This window comes from Pyrus communis, chromosome 12 (assembly GCF_041283825.1).
Source record: "Pyrus communis isolate YQ-2024b chromosome 12, ASM4128382v1, whole genome shotgun sequence".
NCBI classification, from domain to species: domain Eukaryota; kingdom Viridiplantae; phylum Streptophyta; class Magnoliopsida; order Rosales; family Rosaceae; genus Pyrus; species Pyrus communis.
In genome coordinates, this window is record NC_142576.1 from 5,409,539 (window position 1) to 5,420,082 (window position 10,544).

The 10,544-nt window shown below is 39.0% G+C and overlaps 1 protein-coding gene across 4 annotated transcripts; it reads left to right on the forward strand.

Moving 5' to 3' along the window:
- Window positions 1-2,626: 2,626 nt before the first annotated feature.
- LOC137745050 (protein SCAR2) lies at window positions 2,627-10,187 on the forward strand. 4 transcript variants are annotated; one of them, XM_088681365.1, is made up of 11 exons: window positions 2,632-3,101; window positions 3,699-3,862; window positions 4,023-4,146; window positions 4,259-4,382; window positions 5,028-5,101; window positions 5,214-6,697; window positions 6,770-8,530; window positions 8,654-9,135; window positions 9,231-9,317; window positions 9,430-9,552; window positions 9,628-10,187. In XM_088681365.1, exons 1-11 carry the CDS (start codon window positions 2,947-2,949, stop codon window positions 9,679-9,681), a joined length of 4,632 nt encoding a protein of 1,543 aa, XP_088537491.1. In that variant the 5' UTR covers window positions 2,632-2,946; the 3' UTR covers window positions 9,682-10,187. The 4 variants fall into 4 exon arrangements, with proteins under 4 accessions (XP_088537488.1, XP_088537491.1, XP_088537490.1 ...); XM_088681364.1 differs by having other exon boundaries at window positions 2,749-3,101; window positions 5,025-5,101; XM_088681362.1 differs by having other exon boundaries at window positions 2,627-3,101; window positions 6,770-9,135.
- The last annotated feature ends 357 nt before the right edge of the window (window positions 10,188-10,544 follow it).

Below are 10,544 nucleotides of genomic sequence, written 5' to 3' on the forward strand. Positions count from 1 at the left end.
GTCTTATTCTGACCCTAAAAAATTATGATATCCCACTTATGCGTACTTTTTAGCGTTAACAAACAAGTCGGCCATACAGATAGAGTCGTTGGAGAAGTTGTCGGCAAGTGGAAAATCAATTCAATCGCGGCTACACAAACACACCATATACTATCTACACAGTTGAAAGCATATGCATCCCACTACTAATGACTTAAGGCTTTTAAGCAAAGCTTACATGATTGTTTGTAGCTATACCTACTCGCCTACTGTACTATGGTTGTTAATTATGCAATATTTACCGACATTGCATCATCTAAATATGAATATATTGTTTTTATAGTGAAAAGTAAAAACATTGACAATAGAAGTGGACCTAATTCATTATGTAGAAAAAGATAGGTTTAAGGTATAACTTATCTTCAATGCTAAATGTTGATGTATAAACGAGAAGTTATTATCGACTTTAGTCATGTTTGTCATTGTTCATGCTTCAATAAAAGAAGATCAATGAGGTGTAAATACAACATTAGGGTGGAAGTGCTAAAACTTGCGGTAGATTTACACTTTTTTTCTTACATTTTGGAGAGGGTACAACTTAATTTGTGTCTTGGCAGAGAGTGGAGGCATCTTTTCAAACCTAGGTGTAACTACAGCCTTGCCCCTTTAGAAGTGCAAAAGGGGAGCTAAAACTAGCTTTTATACATATGAAAATTTTATTATATGCTCTGATGTATAGCATGTATCATAGCAATGAATTGTTCAATGTGCAGTCAAGTATCCAACAAACAAGAATTCAACTACCAAAAATCTAAATATATAACATACATCATACACCGATACATACTAAAAAATCTTGTATACTTGAAGCTTAACATATGAGAGGTGAATGAGCAAGACCCAAGAAGAGGATCAAAAGGGCAAAACATAACCTAAGAAACCAAAAGGGAACAACCACTAGTACAACTATATCCCATTGAAAAATGGTTACCAGAAAGCAAAGACACCTTTAAAAAAAGACCCCTTTTGGACTTTTACTCCCACTAAAACCACTAGCTCTCCACCAACCTTTCTCTTCTTTTCACTCTCCCTCAACCAAATCAAAATTAAAAAAAAAAAAAAAAAAAGACTCAACGAAGCTTCCATATTCCCATTCAGATTTCAGACTGTTAAAAAAGGAACCAAAAAAATTAAAGAAAAAAAAATGGACCGCTAAACCAAAATTTAAACGGTTCCCAGTATAATTCTGTCACATTAGGGCCAAAATTAGAACATATTCGAATAAAGACTCATAAAAACACAACATGCAGCCATCTACACAATTCACATTAAAAATTAACACTAATAAAAATAATATACAGCCATCAACAGAGTTCAAATCGAAAATCAACACTCATAAAAACAACATGCAATCATCTATTTGAATTTTGGATTCAAATAGATTCAAATGAGATGACAGAGTGTGATGAAATCGAGAGACCGACATAACAAAGAGCACGATGGAATGAAACGAGATATATATATATATATATATATAAAAGCATGAATAAAGTGGAAATAACATAAATTAAGCAAGGAAAAATTAGAACTACACTGTGCTTATAAACAGTAAACAAGTTTATTTTGAGATTTCCGATAGGGTATTTAGTATTTACAATTGTGATAAGGCACTAATGCCCTACAGTAAAATTAATCACAATTAAATATCGAACTCATTACAAATACCTATTATATTATCATACAATTTATATTTGATGACTGTGTCATTGCCTATCATATTGGTGAATCTTTGTTAATTGAATCGGGTGTAACCTCATAAATGATTTCGATGTGATCATAAGAATTTGATTTAGGACTCGTTTGCAACTATTTTCGTAGCAAATATTTTTCTTCTTCTCATAATCACTTATATTAGAAGTGTTGTTATTGAAAGCGTTTACAATTGTTAGCAAACATTTTTAGCACTTTGAGAAGCAATGGGATGAGCTTAATCGATATATAAAATGATTCATATTCAGTATCAGATATTCAACAGCCTAGTCACCCAAAAAACTAAAACAGTAATTTCCAAGCCAATTGTTTCATCATTAGCAACTTACCCCTCCTTTTAACTTCGGATTATTGGAAGCACCAACACGTTATGGTCTTCAAGGCAAGCGATTCCAACCCAAACAAACGAGACAAATCTCTCCAAACAAACAAACATACTAATTACTACATAACAAATGATTTATTCGCACTCATTTTCTCATTTTTAAACTATTGTTTGTAATAAAATACGAAATGATAAAAAGAGAATAGAAGGCTTGTTTAGTGTGCTAGTTGGGATAGGTTATGATAAATTAAAATGAACTTGAGTCAAGTTTCTTGTTCGTTGTGTTAACATATGAGATGAACAGTACTAAACATGATGAGTTAGGAATCTAGAATAAAGTAAGTTATCTTAACCTATTCTTATATATGAGTTACAAATCATGTCTTATATGTCTCTACCAATTCAATCTTATCTCTAAAGATCACCAAACGGATCCAGATGAAAATTAAACTTGCACTAAAGAGTGCATAATTAATTTTTGATCACTGTAGTAAAACGCCATCTACGAGATTAGGCGTGTAGTTATATACCAAGATCCTTTACAGCGAGCGCGTCATGAGCGGCGAGATGCGCGCCGAGCTCCCTCTGTCTCACCGGTGCTTTCATTCCAAAATTCTCAGTTAAAAATAAAAAAACAAATCATTTAATTACTTCCCCTCCCTACTCTTTCCGTCACGTCTGTCTCTCTCACTCCCCTCACGTCTGTTTGTCTCTCTCTCTCTCTCTGACCACCGCATATTCATTCACACACACTCTCTCTCCCTCTCTCTCCCCTCTCTCTCTTCTGGAAATGTGAAATCGAAGAGCGGAGGTACCATATACAATTTGCACTGTTGGGGAGATTAGGGTTTATCGGAGTGGAGAGCTGAAGAATGCCGTTGACGAGGTACCAGATAAGGAACGAGTACGGCTTGGCCGATCCGGAACTGTACGGAGCAGCCGATAGGGATGATCCAGAGGCTCTTCTGGAAGGCGTGGCCATGGCCGGCCTTGTCGGCGTTTTGCGGCAGCTCGGCGACCTTGCCGAGTAAGTATCTTTGTTCACTTTTTTTAAGTGGTTTTTTATTCGAATTGTTGAAAATTGTTGCTTTTACCAGAAATGCTGAGACTTTAGGGTTTGAAATTTGGACTCTTGGAGGTGATAGAATTACGATGCTTTATCTGGACTTTATTACTGGATTAACAGCGAGTGAAATTTGTTGACTTATTTGACACCAGTACTGAACTATGCCGGTGATTAAATATGCGATTATTGGAGATTACCGTTTGATTAGGGCGATTGAAGTGTGCGTAATTGGGAATATTTTACGGGAATGAGTCTGCCATGTATTGGATTATGAATTTTGGTTGTAGGATCAAACTGAAATCCAAATGTTCTGGAATTTGGATTTAATTTGGTTACTGCGAAGGTGGGCATCGATACATAAGTACTTCCTTGTCCAAGAAATGATGTTTAAAGCCTTTTCAGCTGATATGTAATCTGGGTCTTTCCGGTTGATATGCCTGTATCACATAACTGAAATTTTATGGTGGCATTTTAAATAGTTTATTTGGTAGCTGGGTTTTAAGTTAGTTGGTAATGGACTCACGAGAAATGCACTTAGTTGCCAATTTTTACTTATAGGTTTGCTGCTGAAATATTTCATGACTTGCACGAGGAAGTAATGGGAACCGCTACACGAGGCCACAGTCTAGTGGTTCGTGTCCAACAGCTTGAAGCAGACTTTCCTTCAATTGAGAAGGCACTTCTATCTCAAACCAATCATTCTTCATTCTTTTCCAACCCAGGTTTGACTACATGTTATGTAATTTCTTCTTCGTAACTTGTTTTGCACCTGCTTAAAGCTTTAAAAATCTAATGCATTAGTAAAAAGTAATTTCCTTTTGACCATGTTGCTAATAGACATTGATTACGGCATATTTATGCAAGTGCATAATTCTATTGCAGGGGTTGACTGGCATCCTAATCTGCGTTCTGAACAGAATATGATCACCCGTGGAGACTTACCTCGCTTTGTAATGGATTCTTATGAAGAATGCCGTGGTCCTCCTCGGCTGTTCCTTTTGGACAAGTATGATGACCCAATTTGTGTTAACTTATGCTACTTTAACCTAAAAACTGAAATGCAAAGATTTTGGAAAATTTAAAATTTTTATGTTTATCACTTTATCCCATTCTAACAGGTTTGATGTTGCTGGAGCTGGGGCATGTTTGAAGCGGTACACTGATCCGTCATTCTTTAAAGTCGAATCAGCATCTTCAATAACAGTGGAGATGCAGAGAGAAAAGAAAACCCGTAAAGTGAAGGTATTGCAATGGAATGATCATTTCTCATTAACTGCTTATTCTTTAGTTGCTATAGTTACAATTGTATGAGGTTTTCTGTCATGTAGGTAATTGTAATACATGTTATTATATACATCATGCTCATTAAAATCTTTCTCTGCAAACAGCCATACGGACCTTTTTTACCTAGCAATTTATTTACTATTTCACCTCTCACAAAATTACTTAAAAGGTATAAAACGAAAAGAAAAGGAAAAACACATGGCATTGCTCCTCAGGGAGGAGCGCTGACACCCATGGGCAGCGACCATGATTGTTATCCATGGTCTTGTGTGGCCTAGTTCTGTATGAGCAAGATATTACTTAAATAGATGCCACTCAATCAATGTGTAGTTCTTCTCTTTGAGATTTAAATTTTAAGCATGCACCTTGGTTAAGTTCTATTCATGTCACTCCTCCTGACTGACTGCATGTGTTAGGCATCTCCTAATTTTGTTTGGAGCGTGCGCCTGCATGCAGGCCTATGTGGAAACCGGGAAATGTTACTTTTTTTGTACTAAGAATTTGCAAATTAGGTTCTCCTTTTTCTGTTGGCAAGTCATTGCTATACTATACAATACAACTTATGTCATTACAATATTTACTGTGGTCTTTTATGTGTAGCAGAAGAAAGGATCCCACTGGAGGAATGGAGAAACCCCAGAAGTTGCACTGACATCACATGCCAAGTCAAATGCCAAGTAAGAGCTCTTTTTTCATATTATTGCACTATTCTCATTCACGCTAGTGTAAATGTTCATGTTTAAATAACAGATGGATGAGTGGCTACTTATTATATTTCAAACAATGCAGACTGCATGAGTTGTTCCTGGAGGAGCGTATTGAGAATTGTTCCAGTGATCCTGTACGTCGTGTGAAATTGAAGAAAAGGCATTTGAATGGATCTGCAGTTGACTCAAAAACTGGGAAAAGTTACATGAAAACATTTCTGGAGACTCTTTCACCAGAACGCAAACTTATTTGTGAAACTTCTGTTGCTCCACCGCTCTTGAGATTGACCTTAGATGATAGTGGTGAGCCAGACCTTAGAATACTTGACATCACTACAGTGAGTCCTGCTGAAATGTCCCCAGAAATGGAAATTGCTAGCTTTTCACCTGATGTCCATAAAGATTTATTAAAACCATCCATGGATGGCTTTAATAGGGGGGTTTTTGATAGAGAAATTCCAGAGGGGTCTGATCCAAACTCTGATGTTGAGACAAAAGAAAATTATTCCAACCTTCATCAGGTGGCAGCAGATACGCAATTAGCAGTTGGTGGAGAACATAAAACTGAAGGCAGTATGGAGGGGTCCCCCCTCTCCAGTTATGTTGATAGGACAAGTGAGGTGGACAATTACATGGATGCTTTTGCAAATATGGAATCAGAAATGGAAATTAACAATGAATTTCAGCCTAAGAACAATCTACGCTTCCAGAATGTGGAAAAATATGGGATAGACTCTGATGCAGATGAGGAGCAACTGGAGCTTCAAACTCGATTTTCGGACTCTCAATCAATTGGAAACTCCTCTACAACAGATGACGGGAAGAATTCATTTGAAAAAGATACAGCCAGTTTTTCGCACTCTGATAATCCAAACAATGTGGTTGAGAATTCACCATCAGAGTGTAATGGAGCAGCTAAAGAATTCCCTTTCACTGAAACCTGTGGAGCTGAGATTTTTGAGATGTCGTCCAACCAGCAATCTGAATTCGTGGATTCCCTAGCAGCCACAACAAAGGAGCATGCGTTATCTCATAATGCATGCATTGTGGAAGACATAAACCCTGATCCTGGAGATACATCTTACAGTGCATTTGTTAGGGATACAAGTCCTACACTACAGCACTCTGACCCTGGAGCAAACTCGCCAGTGGTATCATTAGCAGGACCTGTGTTAGATGATACCCCCTCTGACGAAATTAAAGTTGGTTATAAATCACTAGACATTGATGAAAATGAGACAAATCTGGATAATTCTCTGGCTTTTGTCCCGAACTCCCAGACTAACGATGAATCCCCAAATACTTCACCAAGCCATCCTGTTGATGAATCAGATATAGAAGATTTATGTGTCAGTTCTGATGCTTTGCCACATTTATCAAACGTTGAAGCCCTTGCTTCTGAAGATCAAAGTGGAAATATTGCTGTGAATGAAATACTTCAGACACAATTTGCCGATGAAGATTCTTTAGAAAGATTTGCGAGAAAGATTGATTCACCACATTTAAGTATTTCATCAACAGAAGAGCAGCTTTCCTCAGCTCTGCCAGAAGAACAAACATCTTCAGGTAATACATTACTGCCTTATTATAGAGATGTTACAAATCCCAGATTTGCTGATCCTGTTACACTAACTGCAGTCAACTCTGAAGTAGTACCGTTTATGGTGGATGCTGCACGGAGTCATAGCTCAGAAGAGCCTGTAGTGGATGCTCCACAGACACATGGACTAATAGATCAGCAGGATGCTTGGCAGGCACAGGTCCTAACTGAGCAGCAGGATGCTCCAGAGACACGTGGCCTAACAGAGCAGCAGGATGCTTCACAGACACATGGCCTAACAGAGCAGCGGGATGCTTCACAAACACATGGCCTAACAGAGCAGCAGGATGTTCCCCAGACACATGGCCTAATAGAGCAGCAATTATCTGATTTAGACGAGGACTTTCCCCAACTCGAATCTGTTAAAGAAGAAGCGGGTGTTCCACATTATAAAGAAAAATTCAATGTAGAAGAGAGATCTAGGGCCATGGATGACGAGGAATTACGATTATTCACCAGTGATGCTGATGTAGGAGGTGATATTGTTTCTGTGGAACTAACATCTAATTGTCCAACTTTCCCAGGCCATGAGGATCATGTGGATTCAGATGAAGTGGTGCCTGAAACACTAAATGTAGAAACTGTTGCTGTGCCCTCTGCTGCTGTTGCCCAACCTGATAATGATGTCAATGATGTTAGCTATTCATCTCCAAATGCAATTTCTTCTTCACCAACGAGTTTTATAAATTTGCATGCATCTCTTCCTGGATATGGGGATTTCCATGACAAAGAATCTGAACTGGATGAGGTTTCTCCAGAATCTGCTACAGACTCAGAAGTGCAAATGGAAGCAAGTAAAACAGATGTTTCTCCAGATTCAGAATCTAACTCAAGTCAAACAGTTACTCATGACCATTCCAGTCCAAAAGCATCTGATGATGGTCAAAATTTCTCTCTGGATGAACAGATTGAGAACAGTTTGGCTGTGCGTGATGTCCCTGCAGAATCAAACCCAAGTGAATCAACTACTTATGACCATTCCAGGTCAAAAGTATTTGATGATGGTCATAATTTCTCTCTGGATGAACTACCTGAAAGCAGTTTGGCTGTTGGTGATGTTACCATAGACTCAGCATCTTTAGAAAATACAGAAGTTGTGTCTTCACCTACCTGCTACCTCCCAGAGCCTGAAACGAGTTTGGAGAATTCATTGGAGTTGCAAGCAAATCAAGTTGATATCAAGGATTTGCCAACAGATGGAGCAAGGGATCAGCCAGAAGCTGACTTAAAACGTTCTCTGCAGGTTCAATCTGCTGAGCTTGATGTGGAAAGTTCGGAAGAAGATCAAGCGAGTATCATCTTATCAAGTCTTCAATCTGTACAGGCAGGGTCTCAAAACCACATGGATCTGGAGAAACCCAACCAGTTACCATCTACGGAGCACATCAATCAGGAAGTATGCTGGGGTGCTTCCCCGGAATCTCATCCTGAATATCTTCCAAGCCAAGCTTTAACATCAGAGTTCTTACCAGAATCATCAGGCCAGGAACTTGATGTTACGAAGCAAACATTGGAATCATTAGATTTTACCCTTCCTAGATCAGTCCTGCCCCCTGAAGCTACTGTGGTCAATCTGGAAGACATGCCACCATTGCCACCTTTACCACCAATGCAATGGAGGATGGGAAAACAACACGCTTCCCTTTTTTCACAGAGAGAATTGGTTGGAGTTGGTCAGGATTCTTTGCTGCCAATTCAGCCACCGGAATCTGATGAGAAAGCTCAATTTGATATGCCAGCACCAAAGAGCGAGGTGCTGCCTCCCCAGAACCCATTTTTGCCTCTCACGTCTGAAGAAGGTGAGAAGTTCCAACTTGTTTCTGAACCAGTAATGGGCAATGTGGTGCATCCTGCCCTGTATTCATTGCATTTACCAGCCGTGGTTAACGATGCTAATCATCAGTACAATTTACCTGATTTAGGGGTGGCACAATTCTCGAACTCATTTTTATCGTTACCAGAGGTATTGCATGATGGGTCTGGAAGTAATCACTTAGCTTCAGAGGGAGAAAAAGTTAAGACTGGTTCAAATCCATTCACTGGACCAAGCTCGGAATGTATAACTTTTACACATGACCCTGAATCTTCTCATGGATCTATTATCCAGCCTGTGCAGCAGGTAACTCCGGAGACGGGTATTGAGCCTAAGGTACTTCAACATTCACTGAAAAATTCAGAATCAGAACTAGGAGAACCTCTTTCCACATCTGTGACAGCACCACCAATGGTTGAGCAGCCTCAGCATAGTTTGCCAACATCAGAGGGAGAAATAGCGTGGTCATCCCATAACTCTGCTGTAATGTCAGACTATGAAGGTGGAAGGTCTAGTGGAGTTCCAGTTACTAAGCTCCCTCGTCCTAGAAATCCCCTTATTGATGCTGTTGCTGCTCATGGCCAAAGCAAGGTAAATGAAAATCATATGATGGTGTCTTTCAGCACATGCTCTTCATGAGATTTATGCTCTACAAAATACCTTTCTGACATGTTAACATTTTGCAGTTGAGAAAAGTAACTGAACGAGTTCGGCCTCAGGTCGAACCTAAGGTAGATGAAAGAGATTCGATGCTGCAACAGATAAGAACTAAGGTTAGAGCCGTCTTTTTTTGTTATGCTTCTTGCTTTTGCATCACCCACCTTTTCCCCATTTTGGGCTCTCTATTTTCAAATTTTAAGACTGAACCAATTTTTGTTGTCTTAGTCCTTCAACTTGAAGCCTGCAATGATGACAAGATCTTCAACGGTGACAAGACCCAGCATTCAGGGTCCGGCAACCAACTTGAGGGTTGCTGCTATCTTAGAGAAAGCAATTGCAATTCGGCAGGTTACTCTCTCCCCCACTCCCTCTTAGTATTTCCTTGTTCGTTAATATATTAATACAATAAGAATTTTGTTACAGGCACATGCAGGAAGTGATGAAGATGACGATGATGATAGTTGGAGTGATACTTAAAGGGGTTTATTGGCTTGAACTGGGTGGTCACTTCTCTTTCCCACAGAACGGCGTACGTTTCTGTAGTTTGGAGTATCCTTTCTCCTTACTCAAAATTCTTGTAGTATACTCCCCTCCTTCTCCTCTCCCTTCAGAGTCTATTTGTTGAAACGTCGCTCAGCTCTATCCACGGAAATCTAGTTGAGGCAAAATGCTTTATACAAGAACGACAGATACAGCTCTGCGTGCAATCGCAGTTCCAATGTATGTCCACATATACTCATTTTTAAGATCTTGTTAGGTGTAAATTGTTGTGATATAAATGTACTATGTAGCGTAGCGGGAATGAAATTTTTGTAATCCTATGTGCAATGTAATGGTTCTTACGGTGCATATATGTATCCCTATATAATCTGTATGTATCATATTTTAGAGGCCATTGTTTTGTTGTTCATATAAATGTCGATGTGTGGAACTTATTCAAGACTACAAATTATTAAATTTACTGTTTCTATTCCTTGCAAAAATATCAGATTTATTTTAGGGTTTATTTTTTAAAGTCTCAACTTAAAACACGGGTGTACTGTTTTGTGCATCATGTATACTGAAAAATCTCTCGATTGTATCGTATGGCTTATGGACCAAAGACTTTCTACAATCTACATGGTCAAATCCATCAACAACTCTATCAATATGAAGTGTCGCGGGTCGTTGGAGATGGGTTTGAGGCCTGATAGTTTCAGCCTCGTTCGGGTTCTGCGTGTGGGAGGTTAGGGGATTTAGGGAGTGGGTAGTGGATAGATGGGTACATAACGGAGACTGGCATTGGGAGGAATGTGTTTGTTGCTACTTCTTTACTAGACATGTGTACCAAGTGCCGGATG